The sequence below is a fragment of the Haliotis rufescens genome, unplaced genomic scaffold (genome assembly GCF_023055435.1).
Source record: "Haliotis rufescens isolate VD_foot unplaced genomic scaffold, xgHalRufe1.0.p SCAF_7, whole genome shotgun sequence".
Taxonomy (NCBI): domain Eukaryota; kingdom Metazoa; phylum Mollusca; class Gastropoda; order Lepetellida; family Haliotidae; genus Haliotis; species Haliotis rufescens.
In genome coordinates this window covers 43,569,113-43,592,894 of record NW_025964361.1, presented here as the reverse complement: position 1 = coordinate 43,592,894, position 23,782 = coordinate 43,569,113, and the positions used below count along the sequence as shown (strand labels likewise).

Here is a 23,782-nt window from a genome sequence, read left to right as displayed (position 1 = left end):
GATTAATATGCTATATCCCCAAACCTCCCAAGGACCATTTGACCCCCTTTCATACTTAACATTATGTTTCTAGGTTTGTCAGCACCATACCTGTGCTCGTGGGTTTCACCGAAGTGGTAAACGTCTGGGACCTGCATCACTTCGGGTTTTCCTCCCACATTAAGCTGACACGCCGCGATATAACTGGAATACTGTTAAAAGCGGCGTTAAACCAAACTCACTCACTCACTCACTCACTCACTCATACTTAACACTGCTGAGCATATTGTGAATTTGATAGTTTTGAAATGTGGATTATTGTCCCTTGCAGGCACTCTAGCCCCGGAAGAGGTTGAGTTGTACCGAGACAACGATCAGCCATCTTCATCATCAACTCCTGATGTGGAATCTGTGACTGTGTTTCCCAGCATTCATGAAGCAGTTATCACCCTTCCAAAGTCAGAGACCCTGCCAGTAGCTCTTGTGTGCATTAAGGATATATACAAAGGTCCTGATCCTGCAGAAGGTAACGAAGGAGAAGCGATTAAAGAAACACCGCCTCACACCATCAGAAGGTCCAATAGTCATCAGTCACCTAGAAGATCTAATGAGAGGCCAAAAAGTCCAAGGAGGAAAAGTCCAAAAGGCGATCGAAAAACAAAGAACATTTTTGAACAATTTCAGAATGAGATGAAGAAGGAGAAAGGGTCAAGATCAATGAGAATGTCCCCAAACAAGAAAGGTGCTGGTCAAGAGGTTGCAAGCACTGCAATTTCCTCTGCAATGAAAGTGCTAAGGTCTGTCTCTGAAAAGGTTGATGGAAGGAAAAGGAAATCAGAGGCTTCAGGACTATCACCTAGGAAAAAGTCTCCTAGGAGGAACTCTTTAAAAGGCAGTAGTCCTGATAAGCTTGATGCTGTAACAAGAAGGAATTCTAACAGCCCTGCCAGGAGTCCAAGATCTGGTAAGAAGGCTAAGGATGTTCCTGACAAGAGGAGGAGTGGATCAGCATCACCAAGAGGGGAAAGAAGGATCCGTTCCCCCAGTGTTAAACTTCAGGATGATAATGTTGTGTATATGCCCCTTGTGAAAAAGGGCAAGGTTTCTTCCAAAACTTCACCAAATGAGTTTATGCTGACCCTTAAAGGTCAGCCTTCTGAGCAGACAAACATAGCAAAAGATAGTGAAAGCAAGACTGGGGTGATAAGACAGCTAGACTTTGTAGAACTGTGTAAAGAACAAATAGTAAAAAACATAGCTGAAACCGTATCAGATGATGATAGTCCAATTATTTCAGGGGCCTCTCTGAATGCAACAACTGGTCTTCCCATAAGATCAAGTTCTCCCAAACCCAGTACCAGTACATCAGAGGGGCCAAGTGATAATTCTGTCCCTGAGGATATAGTAATAAGAAGCAAAGGATTGCTTGATCTCATTTCTAAAGTTGATAATCGAATAAAGACTGCTTTGTTTGCGCCTCTAGAATCCACTCAGTGTATGGAAGAGGAGGAGTGTTCTGATGTGTCTTCTTTGAACACAAGCCACAACTCTGACACACTCTCCCATCTTGTGGATCAGATGGAAGCAGAGACCACCAAGGCTGTAATAAAAGAAGTGGATTCTAAACCACAGTCAGACAGTAAGGGTGATGTAGAAAATGACACTGTTCCTCCAGATGTTAAATGTGGTGAGTTGTATCGCAGACTAACAGGTAAAGTGGCAGATTCATTATCACCGAGTAAGTCTCAAAGACAGGTGCTGTCCAGTCCAGTCAAACCTCCATGTGACACTGTAAAAGACATGGTTACAGATAATGTCCTGATTTTAGATAAAAGTGAAGGTTGTCTCCTGAAAAAGCATCTTCTGTCACCTGTGAAATCAGTGATGGAAGACGTCTATGTCAAATGTGAACCGAAAGGTGAAGCACACCCTGTGCAATGTGATCCTACTCCTCCGGACACTTCAAACAAAGGTTCAAAACCTGAAGAAACAATTGAAGGCAAAAGGTTTCCACTGTGGAGAAAGTTGTATAGAACTAAAGAACCTTTGCCACTGGAAATTTTAGCTAAAGCTGAGAAAGACTGCAATGTAAATAAAAAATCTGCATTTGTTAGTGATGAACTAGAAAACTATTTAGAGGATGTTAAGAAATTGAACTTAAAGTCTGAACAATCTCTTGATCGAGAGGAGCATAATGCATCTCCAGAAAGTGTAGATTTTGGTTCTGAGGTTAAGGAGATTGAACCAGATTTTGATGAAGTTGAGGGAGTATTGTTTGTGTCATTTGCATCTAAGGATCTTATGGATGCTCATATTGCTGTGGAGAAGAAGAATCATTGGGACAAGGATGCTAACCATTTACTTGGTGTTTCACGTTTGTTGTCTTTTGAGAAAGAAAAACAGGATGGGGACTCACCAGAGCAAGGTAAAGCTAAGACTCCAAGCTCACTTAACCTTAGAGGACAACACATGAAATGGAAAAAGTATAAGAGAATGTTGAAAGAAGAGTTTGAAAATCTGCAGTTGACAAGAGAAAGAGGAGATCCTTACGCTGGTTTCCGACATCCAGAGAAAACATCTGACATCACAAAGATCAAAGGATGGAGAAACAAATTTGTTGACATGGAAGGTGATCCTGGTAAACTTCACTGGAGAACTGAGGAAAGACTTTTGAGAAATCTGGAGCCAGATGACATCAAGGCATTGGGCATTAAGAAGAAACGGAGGAAGAATATTGTGTTCACCCATAGGAAAGGAACCTCCAAGGACGTTGGGTACCCAGCAGGACGAACAAGCATCTATGGACAATCCGGCAGTCCAGAAGAGATTGGTGACAATTGGGACATGATGATGGAAGAGTATGAGGAACCGTTGTATGGAGACTATGGAGAAGATGGTTCTGATCATACCGACGAGGAGATGAGGAGCATCAACTGGAGTTATGGACATAGTGAGGAAGGTGTTAGTCTCCTTGATATGGACTCCAGTGTGAGGGACAGACCTTTTGGGTATGCCAAGAGAGCACAGGTTAGGAATGAGTTTGCAGAATTGTTTTGTTGGGGTGAGGAGGAAATGAAGATAATGAAGAACCTTGGTGGACGGGTTAGAAACAGGAGGAAGAAGAATGACCCTCGGGATATGACCTCTCTCCTGCGAGACTCAGAGTCTCCAGAGATGAAAAAGAAATTCAGATTGAAGATGAAGGTCAAAAGGTCAGATTACATTCCTGTGGCTGTCATCACAGAACAAATGGCCCTCGATGCTACTTGTGCTTTAGACTGTGGAATATACAAACCAACCAAAGCAGGAACAGGATGCACAGATAATATCATGACTAAAACTATGGTGCTAAAGACTGTACAACCAGCTGCCTTTGCTGGGAGGAAGTTGCTTAACAAAGGCAGCACCTTGTTCAGAGCTCAAAGAGACCCAAAACGGCCAATGTTGAAGTCAGGAGTGCCTACAGAGTATGTGAAGAGGGTGAATTCTGTTGAAGGAGATGGAACAGCAGATGGTTCTCTGGACAATCATGACAGCCTGGATGAAGATGGTATTGTCATTGATGGAAGCGGAGATTCTAAAAGACCCTGTCATAAGCCTGGTTAGTATGCAATAGATTTCAATCAATTTCAAAAGGTTGTAGTGATTTTGGAATCAGAAGCACAAAAACTTGCAGTAGAATTCCATGACTGGACTATTGGGTGAGTGTCTTTCCTTGCAAATCAGCTTCATGAAAGGTCTAGGTCAAGTCACATTTTTCACTGTAATTGCATGTTTCTGGTTGGTCATTGCAAGCTAGAAAAGCTCTATCAGTAACAATGTATCTATGCCTGCTCTCACCAGGTTAACAGCATTTCAGTTAATTTCAGACTGCCCCAAAATATTGTGAGAGTAATATTTTCAGGTTGCTTTTTTCTGATATTTTCATGCAATAGATTATACTGATCGTAGTTGCCATTTAGTTCAATAATATGGTTATCAGTTGACTTTCAGACTGATTCCAAAAAGAAGTACTGCTTTTGACATGATTTTAATAAAGGTTGGTCACTGTGACCTCTATGTATGATAATAGGATATGGAAATGGATTAAGCTGGAAATTGTGCTTTGTCTTACAGATGTAATCCTTGAGAATGTTTCTGACTAAACTTCATTGACACGAAAAGTCATTGTCACAGTCAAGTTCAATATGACTAAGTTAAAACCTTTTTTCAATGCAATCATGCAATAATTGGCTGATGTAGGCAGTGCTTGGAGTCTTATTATTCATTGATATCATTCAAAGGTCAAGGTCATGGTCAAGGTCAGTAGTTTATGTATGTGAACGGGGTTTGTTGAGGACTATGTAACCGTATCTTGTGGTCAAACTGTCTTGTTGTTGTTTGTTATTTATCCCTCAAACCTTTGTAGATTGGCTATCCTCATTCTACCCAAATATCTTCAAGGAAATATTATTCATGTAAACATTTTCAACTATTAGAATCTTTCACCATAGGAGGAAAAGACCTAAACATGTTGCATATATGTAGATGACAGAAAAGTCACTAGCAATATGAAATGTATAATTCTGGAATATAAAATGCATGTCTTGTATTTCTGCACTCTGCTGTGTCATTAATTAGATCACAAAGAAATCAGATGTAATTCTTCTGAATCTTTTAACCATGTTTACCAATCCTGCCAAAAATAGCTAAAGATGTGACTGTCTTGCCCAATCGTGCATATAAAATAATCTTTGATACTTAACTTCATTATGTCAACATGTTTCAGAATCAGATTTTATGTTCTTGATTCACCAACTTATGAAGATATCTCCTATGCAGAGTTTATAATTTACATATGCCTAGTGACCCGTGAAGATCCGGGATAGAATAGGTCTTCAGCAACCCATGCTTGCCGTATAAGGCGACTATGCTTGTCGTAAGAGGCAACTAACAAGATCGGGTGGTCAGGTTCGCTGACTTGGTTGATGCATGTCATCATATCTCTATTGTGTAGATCGATGCTCATGATGTCAATCACTGGATTGTCTGGTCCAGACTCGATTATTTACAGACCGCCTTCATATAGCTGGAATATTGCTGAGTGCGGCGTTAAACAAACAAACAAACAAACAAACTTAAGCCTAGTAAATTTCCTTGTTCACTGTTAGGTGGATGGCAACACTGTAGATGTTTGTTTTTGTGGACAAGAGGAAATAAATATTTTTAACCTCATGTCAGGGTTATTGAAGACTCCGGTACAACATAACCTGAATTCATGTTGTATATCGCAGGATGCAGGTATGGTTGTATCTGTCACCTGTGCAATGACAATCAGGAGGACCTGGAACCACGGTCCCAGGAATCCCACACCTGTAACAAGGAGTACTGCCGCCTGGGCTGTATCTGTGACAGCCTTGTTTCCAACCAGGACACCGCGATCCCCTTCCACTGTGGCAAGCCCGAATGCATGATTGAATGTGTGTGCTCCAGACCAGAAGTTAGATCATCCGCTGGAGCTACCTCTTCAGGACTTCCTGATGATGGGGCTAACAGCTCGGATGAGATCCCCCCTCTTATCCAAGACTCTGATGTTTCTGCTGAAGGTTCTAAGTTTGAAAACCAGAAAGCCAAGGAGGACAAACCTGCTGTATCCAAGACATGGTCACGGCATCCAAAAGGTGATAAATATTCCAATCTACCCAAGAGGGAATCACGGCATAGGATGTCAAAGAACCTTGATGCCATAACCAGGAAGGCGTTGATGGTGTATGAGACAAGTGAAGTGTATTGTGAACAGAGTGGTAGATCCAGAAAGAAGGTATGTTCAGCTCATACTCGTAGATAGTTCTATGGTGGCTGGATGATGTGTAGTCCCGGCAATCCTCTGAGGCTATAATCGTGGCAGCTGTAGTGGTTGGGACCGTCCAGCTGCATGTGTAGTTGATGGCTGAAGGTGGATGGTGTCATCACTTCCTTGTCGGTCTGAAGTTGCTGCAGGTCAAAGCCGATAATCACATTGCCAATGGTTCTGCAGCTTTTTGAAGAATTGGTAATGCCATAACTACTAAGAATCATACTACATCGTTAATTAATCTGTAACCATGGTAACACTATCAATTAGCAAGGTTTGTCCAGCCATCATGTAGATGTAGTGTTATTTGTGTTGTATTGTGGAGTGGACAGAAATTATTTTTTGAGCAGGACTTGCATGCAGCTGTCCATGAAAATCTGAATCTCATTATTTCTTGTATAAAAAAGATTTGTGTTTTGGATGTGACATAAACAATGAAAGTATTTTAAGATCCCAACAAGACAGAAGCTCAGTATTTTAACTTTTACAATTCTTTCACTGTGTAGCATTTGGCATGTTCGAAGTCGCAGACTCCATTTACACATAGTTATCTTTGTATCTGAAGGGGCAGTCAGCTAGCCTAATGGTTAAAGCGTTTGCTTGTCACGCCGGAGACCCGGGTTCGATTCCCAACATGGGTACAATGTGTGAAACCCATTTCTGGTGTCCCCTGTCGTGATATTGCTGGAATATTGCTAAAAGCGGCGTTAAACCTAACTCACTCACTCACTTGTACCTGAGTCAGTCAGTGAGTATGGTTTTACGCCGCTTTTAGCAATATTCCAGCAATATCACGGCGGGGGACACCAGAAATGGGCTTCACACATTGTACCCATGTCAGGAATCAAACCCGGGTCTTCGGCGTGACAAGCGAACGCTTTAACCACTAGGCTACCCGACCGCCCCACTGGTACCTGAGCCTAGATAGCCTACAACAGAACTGGAATACATCTATATGTCAAGTGATCAAAGAGGCATAGAGGTAGCCCAGTACCTAAAGCAGTCAGTCCTCACCAGAATTTCTGGGTTTGATTCCCAACATTTGGACAGTATGCAGTCTGTGCCAAAACCTTTTGAGTCTACTAGCCCAAATATGGCTCTAAGCATCATTGTCAGTAGATTTTAGTTTTATCATATGGAATATTTTAACTGAGCATACTGCACTAAACAGAATTTTACTAGACTCGGGCTTCGGACCAGTGACTAAAGTCACAGACTGCAATATGTTAAAATTTATCTGCGAGACTTGGACCATGGCATTGCTGGAAAGTTGCTAAAATTAGGTCAAGAACCTACTCACCTAAGTGATTTAACACTTTTAACCTGCTTTCGTTGACAATTGCTTTTTTTGTACCATTTTGTATTAAGTAATTAATCTTATTTTTTAGTTTTTTACAAATGAAATTTTTCAGCACACTGAAGAAATTTCTCCTGGATCAAGAGCTGCCGTGTCCAAATTGACCTCTCCTACCAATAAGGCCAAGGGACCAGTACTCCCTAAGGTTATGAAAAGAAAGGTGTGCATGGTTTTACACACTATAATATGAAAATATTTACTTTCAAAATCTTCTCTCTCTTTTTAATATGTTTAAGTGTCTGTTAATCATGTAAATGATGTTGAAAATGTGACATAGATTTCACAGGTGATACTTTTGATCCCCTGGTTTGGCAAAAGGTGGGATATAGTCATCAGCATGCCTGTCCGTCTGTCCTCCATCCGTTTTTCGTTTCTGGAGCAGAAGTTGCTATCCAGATCAATCTAGTGGATTTTTATTTTGTTTTAGTAACGACAAATTGGATGTTACTGAAATTGAGTGTAGTGCCCTATCCGTTCAACTAACATTGAATATTTCTTGATGAAATTTGCCATACAGATCAGTCTTGTGGTGAACTGGTGCCTTTGATCATTTTGGGATATTGAAAATTACTGTACAGCATTTTATTTTTCTTCACTAAACTGAAGCCATCCGATGGCAATGAACCAAAAGTGGGATATAAGTAGCCAAAGGGAGGAAAGCTCCAAGCGATGCAGGTCTCGGACGTTTGCCACTTTGGTGAAACCCAAGAGCATGGGTATGGTGACAAACCTAGAAAAATAATCTGAAGAACCACAGGGATTCGAACCCATGATCTAGGTTTCAGGCGTGTGAAAGGCTGTGTCTTCGATGACTGAGCCACCGGTGACCCCTTGAAGCAGGTTGGTTTGTTGTTTAACGCCACACTCAGCAATATTCCAGCTATGTGACGGCGGTCTGTAAATAATCGAGTCTTGACCAGACAATCCAGTGATTGATATCATGAGCATCGATCCACGCAATTGGTATCGATGACATGTATCAACCAAGTCAGCGGGAATGACCACCCGATCCCGTTAGTCACCTTTTACGGCAAGCATGGGTTGCTGAAGACCTATTCTACCCGGAATCTTCACGGGTCCCCCATGAAGCAGGAGTAGCTCATGCAATTTGTTGCCAATGATAACAGCACTGATAAATGATGGGTCTTTTGTGAATTGGCCAAATGACAGGTTAGGGGCAGTTTGGTAGCCTGGTGGTTAATGTGTGTGCTTGTCACAAAGAAGCCATGGGTTCTGTTCCCACATGGGTACATTCTTGTGTCCCCCGCTGTGATAATGTTAGAATATTGCTAAAGGCGGCATAAAACCGTACTCACTCACTACAAGCAGGTTGACTTATCTATGCATGTATTTTGTTGTACAGTTAAGCTGTGTTCAAGTATTAAATTTAAATTTAAATTTAGATAGTGTCGATAGAAAGGCATGTAACAGTTACAACCAAATCTTCAGACTGATGTGAACACTACCAGTCCCAGTCCCAGTCCCCGTAAAGATCTGGGTAAGAATAGGTCTTCAGCAACCCATGCTTGCCGTACAAGGCGACTTACAGGATCAGGTGGCCAGGTTGATGCATGTCAACGTATCTCAATTGCTTAGATCAATGCTCAGACCCATGAAGATTCCGGGGTGGAATTGGTCTTCAGCAACCCATTCTTGATGTAAAAGGCGACTATGCTTGTTGTAAAAGGCGACTAACGGGATCGGGTGGTCAGGCTCGCTGACTTGGTTGATACATCCCAATTGCGTGGATTGATGCTCATGATATCAATCACTGGATTGTCTGGTCCAGACTTGACTATTTACAGACCGCCGTCATATAGCTGGAATATTGCTGAGTGCGGCGTTAAACAACAAACAAACCAAATCATGATGTCAATCACTGGATTGTCTGGTCCAGACTCGATTATTTACAGACCACCATCATATAGCTGGAATATTGCTGAGTGCAGCGTTAAACAACAAACAAACAAACCAGTCCCAGAGACCAAGTAACCTGTGACTGATGACCAGGGTTCACAAATAGAACAATAAACTTTGGGTTTTCCAAACACATTAGGCATCAAAATGTTGTGATATACTGCTCCACTATTGATAGGGATATTCTTATCTTGCCATGCTACTCAAATCTAACTCTCATATGTCAAGTGACAATCTAAATAGAATGACATATCTGATTATCCCTACCAAAAGTTGTGTAGTGTATTATCTAGACACTTTTCAAAGGAGTGTTAATCCAGCTCACCTACTTACCAACTGTACGCTCTGTTTCAGCCCTCCATATCTCAGGAGGTTGTCCAGATCAGTGATGATGATGATGATGATGATAACACTGACGTGACGTCATGTGCCAGATCAGCTGCATTCAGTCCAACTAAAACGTTAGTATTCATGGATTTTAAAAATGTATTAAGTGCTTCAATCCCAAATGTAATCTTTTATAATTTCTGTACAATTTTCTAATGCATGCCATGTAATCATTATTATTCAGTGCATCGGTTCATCAGCCTATTGGGGCGGTCGGGTAGCCTAGTGGTTAAAGCGTTCGCTCGTCATGCCAAAGATCCGGGTTCGAATCCCGACATTGGTACAATGTGTGAAGCCCATTTCTGGTGTCCCCCGCCGTGATATTGCTGCAATATTGCTAAAAGCGTCGTAAAACCAAACTTACTCACTCATCAGCCTATTGGTTAAAGCTGAGTTTGAATCCCATGTGGGTACAGTGTGTGGAGACAACTGTAGGCCTCCCCATTGCAATATTGAAATATCACAAACACCACCATTAATATACTCGTAGAGTCTATGTTTCCTAAATAATGACCAATCTTGTTATTCGTTACAGATCGGATAGGAATCTCTCCAATGATCCCACTGTTGTTCGAATCGAGAAGACCGAGAATGAGTCGGGTGCTTCCAGTATCAGTATCACCCCTGGTGGAAGCCGGCCAGGAACCCCTGGACCTAATCCTCAGGACTTGGGCCGCAGACTTGCCAAAGTGGCCATTGATTGTCAGAACAAAGATGGTGCTCCGAAAAACTCAGACAAACATAAGCCCCATGCAGCAGAGCTGCCCAAAAGAAAACCATCGAGGACATTGCCAACAGATCTTCTCCACGCACAGTGGCACACCCAGATGGTTTGCCTGAAAGCCAATCCTAAACCCAAGGAGACCAAAGACCCTGGGTCAGAGTCTGAACCTGAAGAGATAAAGCTGTTAGAATTCATGGCCAATTGTAACTGGGATAATGCCAAACCGCAGATTCTCAGCCGGGTAGCTCAGTGTCTGAGCAGAGGAGTGTACCCAGACCCTCGCAGGATGGTCATTGGTGACTTCATTGTTGAAATCATGCCAAAAGCTGAAAAGTGTGCTGTCATTCCTCCGGAACTAAAAGGCAAACTGCCTGAACATATGTATTCGATAAGGGTGAAAGTGATGAGAAAGGCATCGGAATCGGATATCAAAAAGTTCCAAGCAGCATCAGCAGCAGCACATCTGAAACAACATCGAGCATCTTTGAACAAACCCCGAGATTCTTTTTCTGTTCAGTCTTGTGACACAGCTTCAAGGAGAATCTTTAAGAACACATCCTTTGGTGGTCTGGATAAGAATGGTGCATTGTCCCACACTTACCAGAAAACCCATCCCCCTACACCTTCATCATCCGCCCCATCTTCAGCAGCAACTTCATCTGCAGCACCTTCTGTTTCAATGGGTATTTCAGGTTTTAATCGCCTTCAGATCTCTCACCCTAGCTCAACATTCATGGAATCCAGTGGCAACAGTACTATGACAATAGATGGAAATCGATCCGAAATCTTGAAACTGAATGACATATCTGGGCACAGAGATGCTGAATCAGATTCAGCTGATATTGAGCACATCACAGTACAGAACACAGAGACTGGTGATTCAATATCAATGGTCGTAGGCACCATGGATAGTAAAAAGAAAGGGAAGAAACCTGAAAAGGAAGCTAAACCGTCTGGAAACGAGCCTGTCAAAAAGAAAAACAAAGCCAAACTCCCAAGTCCTCAAGGTGATGTAGTTCATGAATCCAAGCCGAAAATCCTCAAGGGTTCAACTACTTCTTCTCTGGACAAGCTTGGTAAGATTCCTCTTTCTGGCCCAGTGGATGAAAAGTTTGCTTCTATATTTGGCTGTGTTGAAGAGTCACCAGGTGGTGCTGGCTATGTCAGGGATGGAGAGGTGACAATAGACCTCACTGATGACAATGTAGAGACAAGTCACAACGACACACATGACGAACCAGAACAGCTCGTTTTGGATTCCAAGTCCATGAACCCACCTGGAAATGGACGAAATGAAGCAAGCAGTGTTAAAATACTTCCATCTCCCGGTGACATGAAACATGTTCGTCCAAGTACTCCAAAATCATTTCCACCAATTCAGAACCAGACATTCCAAATTAGGGGACCTGCAGCTCCACCTATTGGGCAGATTCTAGTTCCAGTTCCAGTTCCAGGTCCGACAATGCAGACTGCTGGATCCCAAATAATTCTTGCTGGTGCACCAGTTGCTACTAACGTGTCCACAGTAGGAAACTCTAGACCCACAAAGACAATCATCAGCACTCCTGGTGGTAAACTGTATGGACCATTTACTGATATAAATGATGTTAAGATGCTTCAGGTGAAGAACCCCGATGGAACGACCCAGCCATTACTCAGATTCCTACCTGCTAATTCATTTCCCATTGTACCACCAGCTAAGTCAGTTGGCTCCCAAGGAAGCAAAATTACAAAATCTCTTCTTGGCACCAAGTACATCCCTGGCCCCCATGGAACAATATTAAGACTTGAGGAAGTGGTTGAAAACAAATCACAGGAAAAGACCAAAGTTGAGGAAGATGCTAAACCTTCAAAGAAGAGGCGGAGGAAAAAGAATGTCGACCCAGCTTCTGCAAAGGGACTAAATGCACTGTCAGCCGATGAACCATCAAGTAGAGGACTGAAGAAAAAGGGTCGTAAGTCAGATCAGTCCAACTCTGTTGAATCCTTTGATGAGGTAGATGGTTCCTCGGGATCTAAGGTTCGCAAAGGAGGGTCAAAGAGTCAACCAATGGCCACTGGAAAATGTCCAGTTGGAAAAGACATAGAGAAGAAAGTAAGTAGTGAAACACATCTAGTCACATCTCTTGATGAGGAGGATTCTGGAACTGCTCAACAAACTCTTAACCAGGTCCATGTTCTTCAGGACACAGCTGATAAGGAGAACAAAGTGGAATACTGTGAAGCAGCTGCTGGAACAAACAAGAAACATGGTGATGGTGACAAAGAGTCTAGTCAGAAGAAGGTGGCCAGGAAACCTGGTCAATCAACTTCAGGTGGAGCTGTTGATGGGGGACTGAGACAAGCCAGATCCTTGTCCTTAGATTCACCTGATACCATTAAGACTTCCACCCCAAACCCTGGTGCTTACAAAATGCAAAAAACGCAACAAGGATTTTTGCCCGTAAAACGGCAGCGAAGTGACTCCGATTCTGCAGCCTTTGCAGATTCAAGCAAGAGAATTAAACTTGTTGATGGACGACCTTCATCTGATGCTCTCGGCAGCCCAAGTCAGATCTTGGCCAACATTGAAAGTTCAATGAAACTCACTCCCATTCAGAAGTTCAAAGGAAGGATGAACCTTCCTGTCATTGATATCTCGGATGACGACAGTCAGATGTCCCTTGACGGCTGTAGCATTTCTGGACACTCGCTTCAAGGTCAACACACCATCAACATATCAGAGGTAGGTTGCAATGTGAGTTGTCATCTGGTTTGCTGTGGTATTATAAGAGGCGACTGTGCTTGTTGTAAGAGGCGACTAATAGGATCAGGTGGTCAGGCTGGCTGACTTGGTTGATGCATGTCATCGTATCCCAATTGCATTGATTAATGCTCATGATATCAATCCCTGGATTGTCTGGTCCAGACTCTTACTTTACTACCGTCATATAGCTGGAATATTGCTGAGTGCATTGTTAGACAACAAACAAACAAAACGAACAAGTTTTGGAACAATGGGGTGGTGGCCCAGTAGTGAAAACATTGGATCACCACACGAAGGGACTAAATGTCAACATGCTGTGTCTAAGTAGGGGTATCCATGTGAAATTGGGGCATGGTATTTTGGTGGGGTTAGAACTATAAAACCAGCATTAGTCTGGTCAAGTACAAGACCATGCACACACAGGCACGCACGCACGCACACACGCACGCACACACACGTACACACAAGTGCATCAGCGTCTAGTCCCATAGTCCTTGCCAAACTGCCCAATAGTTACGGTATCCTAAGGACTAGTAGAAATTTGCCATTTTTAGGGGTTTTGCAATTTGTAATCATTATAAGGACAAGTGGGCTAAAACTGTTAGTTTCTAATTGTGAATAATCGTGAATGCAATGTTAAACCCCTTTTCACATCACATCTTGATCAGTGTTGGTGAATCAATTCTCATGTCATGTTTTTGCAGAATACTTGACTGATGTGCAATACATATTGGTCATCCAGAACTTATGATATAAAATCATAATAAGTAATTACTACTGATACTAGAATCCTGATTCAGTTGTGTCACACCTAATTATTAAACCTCATTTCACCTCACCTTGACATTTGCTGAATCCCTGCTGATATAAACTGAAAGTTGGGGAAAGTATCTGGATCATGATGTTATACGCTATGTATGATGTACATGTGAGCTTATCCTAGTTCTACGTTGATCAACAATGTCTATAACTCTTTACAAATGCATTGATTGCAGTATTTTGGATTATATTTCTAATAACATCAGTTTAACGCTTTATGCCAACTAATCCCGCCAGTCATATCAATCATTTCAAAACAACTCTTCATCATGACATGAAAAGGGTTAGACAACAGTTCTGTTTCTTCCCCACATTCTCTTGACCCAGTTTCTACATCCGGTGGTGATGAGATAAGGAAGTACTCATAAAATCAACTTGTTTATACATGACAGAGGTGACAACAGTTTCCTCCCTTTGTGCACTCACTTGCAGTGATATGGGGTCCCGCGATCCACAGCACTGCATTGCTGTCAGAGTTGCATCCCTTTGCCCTGCCAGGATCTGCTGATTTTCGCATATTGGCCTGTCCTTGGCACTACAATCGTGGACGACAGGACTAGTGCCAATTTCTAACACTTTATCATAAATCCCTAGACCTGAATCACTTGTGTCTTTTTCTCCATAAATCTGTGGCAATATGCTAATCAGCAGTAGAAATTGTCACTAGTCCTGTCATTCTTACCAAACTGCCCAATAGTTAAGTATCATAAGGACTAGCAGAAATCGGCCATTTTCAGTGGACTAGTGGACTAAAAATGTTACCTTCTACCACTGTTAATACTGAAAAACTCACTCCTTTGCTTAAGCAATAATATGGAATGGCTTTATTATGGGGCTGTAATTGATAGTACTATTGACCTCACTGAAATTGTCCATGGCTCCATGTCAATGGCAAGACTGTTTTACAAGTGAAAATGTCCCCACTAGTCATCGCTACTGTATTGCCAGGAGGAGAAGCTGGACGTGTTGGGGGGGGTTGGCCCAGACACACACCCCCGGGAAGATGCCAGAGAGACCCTGTATAGACAGCTCAAGGTACATTGACATTAAACCTCCGCGAGGAATCTATGGGATATAATGATTGTCTGGTCCAGACTTGATTATTTACAGACCACAGTCATTTAGCTGGAATATTGCTGCGTTTCATGTCCGACAACAAGCAAATACTGTCAGAGTGGCTCACCTGTAACCTTATAACCCTATAAGGCTCTTGACCATCTCCTGCAGATGTCTCATCCATTTGTTCACACTTGAACCATCCATTCAAAAGTAACTTCTCCTTATGTATACCACGGTATTAACGCCTAACTTTACTTGATATATTACACCCAGTCACTATATGCGTATCACCGAAGATATCGCAATATTTTCCACCTTACCCTAACTTTCTTTAGAATGTACCACATAGCCCAAGCTTTATTCAATATGTACCACCTAACCCTAACTTTATCCAATTATATGCCACCTAACCCTAACTTTATCCTATATACAACCTAACCCTGACTTTATCCAGTATTTACCACCTAATCTTAACTTTATCCAAGATTTACCACCTAACCCTGACTTTATCCAATATTTACCACCTAACCCTGACTTAATCCTATATACCACCTAACCCTGCCTTTATCCAAGATTTACCCCCTAATCTGAACTTTATCCAAGATTTACCACCTAACCCTGACTTTATCCAATATTTACCACTTAACCCTGACTTTATCCTATATACAACCTAACCCTGACTTTATCCAAGATATACCACCTAATCTGAACTTTATCCAAGATTTACCACCTAACCCTAACTTTATCCAAGATTTACCAACTTTACCAAATAAATTACACTTTCTCCTTTTCAACCATTGAAGTCCTGACTTCAATCCTAACACTAACTTTACCAATACCTGAATCATTCAGCCAGCCCAAACCTCACTTAGTCATTCATAACATAAACAACTCAATCTCCCTTTCAACCACGAAAGTCCTGGGCAAGCAACATTGAAATGAGTTTCTGTCATTATTTTTGCAGGAAGATGAGGAAGATTTCAGAGGAGAAGTCCGAGAGAGGAAGACCAACAAGTAAGTAGCTTATGTTATAAATTACTCCGCCCCTGTGTACTATGAAAACCTCAGAGACCCGTGGAGATTCCGGGATAGAATAGGTCTTCAGCAACCCATGCTTGCCGTAAAAGGTGACTATGCTTGTCGTAAAAGGCGACTAACGGGATCGGGTGGTCAGGCTCGCTGACTTGGTTGATGCATGTCATCGATACCAATTGCGTGGATTGATGCTCATGATGTCAATCACTGGATTGTCTGGTCCAGATTCGATTATTTACAGACCACTGTCATATAGCTGGAATATTGCTGAGTGCGGGGTTAAACAACAAACAAACCAAACCAAACCAAAAGAAAACCTCAGAAATTCCCAAAAGGACTCCCAGATGTAATTGTTATAAATGTGACTGCCTCCAAGGACTAGAGGATAAATTGTCTGTCCAGGGAGTGGATGGACGGTGGTTTGATCCCCAGATGCATCGTACCAAAAGACATTAAAAGACAGTACTTGTTGTTACCCTGCCTTGGGCTCAGCTGTAAGAGGATAAATAAGGACTGGTCGGCTCAGTCAGTATACTGTGTGTGAGTGGGGCAGCAAGTGTGTCATGGCTAGTACACACACACACACGCACACGTACAAGCACATGCAAGTCGCTATTTTAGCCCAGTTATCTTGAATGTGATCTTGAAAAACTCCATCTCACCACACCTCACCTGACACCACCTCACCTGACACCACCTCACCTGACACCACCTCACCTCACACCACCTCACCTCACACCACCTCACCTCACCACACCTCACCTCACACCACCTCACCTCACACCACCTCACACCACCTCACACCACCTCACCTCACACCACCTCACCGCTTCATGAATGTACTAAGAGATACCACCTTCCCCATGAGTTTGTTCTGTTATATTTTAAGACTGTTCTCCAAAGTGTGCCTTTCTGGGGCGTCAATACTTCACAAGTTTTGTATAAACTGCATTCCTCCCATCACCCATCAAGACATTATGACCACATTGTGGTGAAGTTCTGATGTGAGTCTATTTTAAGGTTGGATAGCCTAGTGGTGAAAGTGTTCGATTCCCCACATGGGTACATTGTGTGAAGCCTATTGCTGGTGTCCCCTGCCGTGATATTGTTGGTGTACTGCAAAAGACAGTGTAAGACCAAACTCACTCACTATTAGTTTATTTGTTTCGAGAAATGATGGGCCAATCTAGTGGTAAAGGTTTTAATGCATGAGACTAACGACCAGGGTTTGATTCTTCACATGGGTACAATGTTTAAAGTGAGATCCTAGTGTCCCCAGTGGTGATATGATTGGCTTATTGATAAATGCAGTGGAAATATCCTCAAGCCATAAATAGGCCACACCACCCCTACTGAAAAGCCAGTCCAAGATATTAATGAACCACCCACACCCACACCCACACCCACACCCACACCCACACCACCACCCACACCCACACCACCACCCACACCCACACCCACCACCACCACCACCATCACCACCACCATCACCCACACCAACAACCGCAACCACCACCACCCACACCCACCCCACCACCACACCACACCACCCCACCCCACCCCACCCCACCCCACCCCAGTAATTTTGACCCTCTATTACATTTTAAAATGTCTACATCACTTTAAGTGATTCAAGAGGCCAGCTGCAGTTTTTCATATAAATATATCATTTCAATAACTACATAAATAAATATATAAAGCAAGCTGAAATATATCCACGAAACTTAAAATTAAAAACGTGTGGCCTTACTGTCGATAACACTTCTGTTTCCTGTTGCAGAGAGCGCGCTCGGAGACAGGACATCCTGTGTATGTTCATGTATCTGTATAACAGCATCTCTGAGGGGGAGGACAACCCCCCTGTGACCCTCTCCAGACAGAAGGTGCTGGATGCTGTGAGTAGCCATGGCAACTGAATCACTGGATTGTCTGGTCCAGACTCGATTATTTACAGACCGCCGTCATATAGCTGGAATATTGCTGAGAGTGGCGTTAAACAACAAACCAACAACAACAACCATGGCAACCAGAACAATGATGTATCAATTAAAGGGATTCGAAAAGAGATGCAAAGAATTATTGTTATGGTCTGGAGTAAAATTGACAATGTGGAGATTCCAGGTTAGATTTGGCCTCCAGCAATGTATGCTTGTTGTACAATGCTACTGATTGGATCTGGAGGTCAGCCTCAGTGATGGGTTAATAATATCAGTCACTTGTTTTATAACAACAAACTGGTGTTGCACAGTGTTTAATACCAAAGCGTGTGCTTATGTACTGTGGGAACAAGTTCCACCGCCTAATATTGAAAAGTCTCAACATCCTTTGGCTAATTCAATGGCATTGCTCTAAGAGATGATAGATCACCGAGAGGAACTTGTGCAGACTCGATGACCCCAGCAACCTTGTTGCTAGGCTGACCTGACATGGCATGGTTTCGCCAGTGTGTCTTGCAACAAAATTTCTCAAAATAAGTCATAGGGTATTGTGACTGTAAACTTTGTGGTGCAGGACCCTGTTCCACAAGGCGAGCATAGCACATACCGTATTCAACGTAATAAGCGCCCAGGGCGCTCTCAAAATTAGAAATAGGGGGCTCTTATTAGAATAATATTTTGATGAAAAAAACAGAGTTGAAAGATAAATTTCGTGGTTTATGCTGACAACCTGAAATGTTTATATACAACATATATATTTTTCCAGAATTTAATTGCCCTTAATTAAGGATGCATATAACACACGAGTGTGTATTATATGTGAATAAATAAGTCGTGTGTACATTGATCAATTAGAAGGGGTGCTGATTGGGATTGTTCACTAGCCAATAAATTAAGAAATATCGCCATGGGGGCTTATTAGAGCGGGGCGCTGATTACGTCGAATACAGTAGTCGTAAGTCTATGTTACAGTATGGGAGGTAGGATAATCTTAACTTAGCTTACAATAGCTTTATGGAATGGACCCCTAAATTCCAAAGATGGGCTGTTGTAAGGTATTGTATTAATACATGTAAACTTTTTTAATGTTTGAACTATTGTTTTGTTAAACTCAATTATGCTGTGGCTCGCATAGATATCTGCCTTTTCACACACAACAGTGAAATGTTTCTAAAAAGTTATAAACGGAAAGTGATAAATAAAATACCAAACTTGCTCCTGTATAATCACAATTTTTATGAGCTCATTTAGTATTCTATGCATGTATGTATGTATATATACGCAACCAGGAAATGTGCATCCAGTACGCACAAACAAAGCATAACACAAAAAAATGCAGTGTGGTAGCATCTGACAATGGCAATGTTGAGATCTGACCAATGGCCACTCTTTTAGGCGCTGATGACCATCGAATGTGAGAAACAGCGCTCCGCCCAGCTGATTGAGGACCTGAAGATGGAGAAGTTCTACCGCCGGGCACAGAGGCGGCGGCTCCGGGTCGCTGTTGGTGAGGAGTTAGGAAAACTTTTACATTTATGATCCCTGTTTAATGGCGGTACATCTATCCAGTTGATGTCATTGGACGATGTTTAATAAATGTCTTGCAGTGGTCGAAATTTAGCTTGAAAAGCAATGGGGCCATTCATTGACATCTGCCATGCTTCAACTTAAAATAACCAAAGTTGACCTCGACGCAACGCTTCCACTTAAAATATCCACAGTTGACCTCAATGCAACGCTTCCACTTAAAATATCCACGGTTGACATTGATGCCATGCTTCCACTTTGAATATCCATAGTTTACATCAATTCCATGTTTCCACTATCAACTTTATCAATAAACACAAAAATGAATAAATAATTGAATAATTTTTCTGTTTGTTTTGATCCAAATACTTGTTATTTGAGACATTTTTGAAAGTATGTTGATATATCAGCATTTTTCAAAATTAAGCTTGAAAGTCAAGTGGTCCTTGTCATAACCCTTATATTTATGGTAAGGGGCGGTCGGGTAGCCTAGTGGTTAAAGCGTTCGCTCGTCACACCGAAGACCCGGGTTCGATTCCCGACATGGTCACAATGTGTGAAGCCCATTTCTGGTGTCCCCTGCCATAATATTGCTGGAATATTGCTAAAAGCAGCGTAAAAGCATACTCACTCACTCACTCACTGTATTTATTGTTAAAGATTTTGGGGGTCCCCACATTTAATTACAACACACATAAACCTTTAGGACCCCCGAAGTGCCCCTAATTTAATTTGCAACACTGTGGTATTGCATTTATCCCCTTGTAAAGATCTGGGTTAGAATTGGTCTTCAGCAACCTATGCTTGTTGTTAGATGAGATTAACGGGATCGAGTGGTCTGACTTGGTGATGTATGTCATGGTATCACAAGTGATGTCAATCACTGGATTGTTTGGTCCTAACTCGATTATTTACAGAGCACTGTCATATTAAAAAATTAATTTATTTAAACAGTGTTTCAAATTAAAGTTTGTCCTGGGATGCTTGATAATCTTTGCTGTGGTACTGGAATCTAGGGACACCCCCCCCCCCATATGTTTACTTTTGAACATTAGATTTATGACGAGGACCCCTTCACTTACATTACTATAAGGGTAAAGCAGTTTGTCAGGACATTATCAACACACCAAGGCTTCTGCAAATGATAATACCCTGAAATCATCATCCTTATAGTAAGAAACTAATCCAAAAATGATGGTGAAGAAAACAACAAACCGCAACATTAGTTTAGTGGTTGTATTAAAAACCTTGTGATTGAGGTCATTGATTTACAAATAGCAACATCATAGAACATTAACTTGGATGATGATGAAACATGACGTCTTTCAACATTGGGGGGGGGTGTGGGGTGGAGTAGCCTAGTGGTTAAAGCGTTCGCTCTTCATGATGAAGACAAGGGTTTGATTCCCCACATGTGACAATGAGCGAAGCCCATTTCTGGTGTTCCCCGCCGTGATATTGCTGGAATATCTCTAAAAGCGGCGTAAAACCATTGTTCACTCTCATAACATGCAGGCATTTTTATGATACTTTTATCCATTACCTATAATTATAAATATCACATATTTATTCAGATGGCTTGTTGAAGAAGGGGGTATCAGCTAAAGTCATTGGATCCCATCTTGAGGAAGTTAAACAGCAAGAACTGAAGCGGCACTCCAAGAGGCATCTACTGAGGAAGATAATCAAGTATGGCAGGCAGAAATCCCTAGATGAGAAGGAAGCAGAGAAGGAGAAGGATACGTCAGCTCCGTCACCGTCTGCTGCTTCTGCCTCGATCGGATCGCCATCAACAAGTCTGAGCTCTGAGGCCAGGACTTGTAATGCAAAGGAGACCAATGGCAATTCCATCGGAGACATACTAAGAGCAGCTCCTGGGATGAAGGTTGATCCAAACAACCCAAGCTGCGTTTGGTCTGAAAGTGAAAAGTTTGTTATCGAGATTGAAAAAGATGACGACGAAGAATCTGTGAATGAAGACATTGAGGAAAAGGAGACAACTGAAAATGTTTTGGCTGAGAATGTGAAAGATATTACGGATATGAAATTGAAATTTGAAAAAGTTGGTAAGGCGATCGTGAATGAACAGGGAGGAACTATAGAGGATGGAGAGTGTGTTAAAAATTCAGGGAAAATTCCATCTATGCAAAATTCTCCAGTTCAAAAGGAAAAGGGTGATATTAAACTCAGGGAAAAGGGTTCTGCGAAATCAGGAAAAGGGACGCTGCAGAGATCAAATTCTGAGGAAGCGATCCTGCAGGTGGAATCGTTCATTGAAAATGCAGCAAGACTTAACTACGACTGTGACGACCTTGATGCCACAGATGGGGTGTGTGATGACAAAGGCCCTGAGAAAGAACCAAGGTTGCCCACCATCGAACAAGCTGAAAAGATAAACAAAATTCAAAAAGTGGTGAATCAACCTGTTTCTAAAACAGAAGAAAATCAGCCTGTGGAATGCTTGGCTGATGAAATGTGTGTTGAAACCCTCGAAAGGGAAAAGTCACCTGAGAAGGATGCCATGTTTAGTTTGCTTCTGCCAAGTGAATTAAATTTTGATGACGCAAGTGTTGAATCTGTTCCCCTAGAATCAAAGACACCAAGTGAGAATTGTTCAAAAGAAGCGACAGGCGATTTGAGCAAAGTGGGTGCCAAAAGGGAGATAACTCAGAGTGAGGCTACTCAGGGAAGTGACAAGACGGATACCTCTTCTATTCGTGAAAATGGAAAATCGGGAAAGAAGGAGAATATCCTTATTTGTGATGTTCGTGGTTTAGCTGAGAATGAATTCTTCTGCACAAAATGAGATTATTTTGTATCCCAAGTATCATATTTCTGAATATCTTCTTCATTCATATCTTGATGACTTTAAATATAGTAATTCATGAAATTAAGATGTTTAGGTTCAGTCATGACTGATCTCTGGACTGTATAGTAGTGCTGTTGTAAGAAAGTGCTTTGTGTAAGGTGACTGCCCTTTGAAACAGGTATTCTGGTGTAAGATGTCCTAACTAGGAACAGGTGGCCCAGTGTCTGGTGTAAGATGTCCCAACTAGGAACAGGTGGCCCAGTGTCTGGTGTCAGATGTCCACACTGGGAACAGGTGGCCCAGTGTCTGGTGTAAGAAGTCTGCCCTGGGAATAGGTGGCCCAGTGCTGGTGTAAGATGTCCATCCTGGGAACAGGTGGCCCATTGTCTGGTGTAAGATGTCCACACTGGAGACAGGTGGCCCAGTGTCTGGTGTCAGATGTCCACCCAGGGAACAGGTGGCCCAGTGTCTAGTGTAGGATGTCCACCCTGGGAACAGGTGGCCCAGTGTCTGGTGTAAGATGTCCACACTGGGAACAGGTGGCCCATTGTCTGGTGTCAGATGTCCATCCTGGGAACAGGTGGCCCTGTGTCTGGTGTAAGATGTCCATCCTGGGAACAGGTGGCCCAGTGTCTGGTGTAAGATGTCCATCCTGGGAACAGGTGGCCCAGTGTCTGGTGTAGGATGTCCACCCTGGGAACAGGTGGCCCAGTGTCTGGTGTAAGATGTCCATCCTGGGAACATGTGGCCCAGTGTCTGGTGTAAGATGTCCATCCTGGGAACAGGTGGCCCAGTGTCTGGTGTCAGATGTCCATCCTGGGAACAGGTGGCCCAGTGTCTGGTGTAAGATGTCCACCCTTGGAACAGGTGGCCCAGTGTCTGGTGTCAGATGTCCACACTGGGAACAGGTGGCCCAGTGTCTGGTGTAAGAAGTCCACACTGGGAACAGGTGGCCCAGTGTCCGGTGTAAGATGTCCACCCTGGGAACAGGTGGCCCATTGTCTGGTGTCAGATGTCCACCCTGGGAACAGGTGGCCCAGTGTCTGGTGTCAGATGTCCATCCTGGGAACAGGTGGCCCAGTGTCTGGTGTAAGATGTCCATCCTGGGAACAGGTGGCCCAGTGTCTGGTGTAGGATGTCCATCCTGGGAACAGGTGGCCCAGTGTCTGGTGTCAGATGTCCATCCTAGGAACAGGTGGCCCAGTGTCTGGTGTAAGATGGCCACACTGGGAACAGGTGGCCCAGTGTCTGGTGTAAGATGTCCATCCTAGGAACAGCTGGCCCAGTGTCTGGTGTAGGATGTCCACCCTGGGAACAGGTGGCCCAGTGTCTGGTGTAAGATGTCCATCCTGGGAACATGTGGCCCAGTGTCTGGTGTAAGATGTCCATCCTGGGAACAGGTGGCCCAGTGTCTGGTGTCAGATGTCCATCCTGGGAACAGGTGGCCCAGTGTCTGGTGTAAGATGTCCACCCTTGGAACAGGTGGCCCAGTGTCTGGTGTCAGATGTCCACACTGGGAACAGGTGGCCCAGTGTCTGGTGTAAGAAGTCCATCCTGGGAACAGGTGGCCCAGTGTTTGGTGTAGGATGTCCATCCTGGGAACAGGTGGCCCAGTGTCTGGTGTCAGATGTCCATCCTAGGAACAGGTGGCCC

The 23,782-nt window shown here is 42.9% G+C and overlaps 1 protein-coding gene across 1 annotated transcript in view; it reads left to right on the top strand.

Moving 5' to 3' along the window:
- LOC124132690 overlaps positions 1 to 23,782 on the top strand; it is a 43,484-nt gene that overhangs the window by 18,034 nt on the left and 1,668 nt on the right. Inside the window, exons 4-13 of the mRNA XM_048387411.1 lie at positions 311 to 3,580; positions 5,253 to 5,779; positions 7,225 to 7,329; positions 9,441 to 9,547; positions 10,009 to 12,922; positions 14,711 to 14,797; positions 15,786 to 15,835; positions 17,637 to 17,751; positions 19,189 to 19,300; positions 20,895 to 22,504. Coding sequence (XP_048243368.1) covers positions 311 to 3,580; positions 5,253 to 5,779; positions 7,225 to 7,329; positions 9,441 to 9,547; positions 10,009 to 12,922; positions 14,711 to 14,797; positions 15,786 to 15,835; positions 17,637 to 17,751; positions 19,189 to 19,300; positions 20,895 to 22,126 — 8,519 coding nt within the window. The 3' untranslated portion in view covers positions 22,127 to 22,504. The remainder of the gene's footprint in view (positions 1 to 310; positions 3,581 to 5,252; positions 5,780 to 7,224; positions 7,330 to 9,440; positions 9,548 to 10,008; positions 12,923 to 14,710; positions 14,798 to 15,785; positions 15,836 to 17,636; positions 17,752 to 19,188; positions 19,301 to 20,894; positions 22,505 to 23,782) is intronic.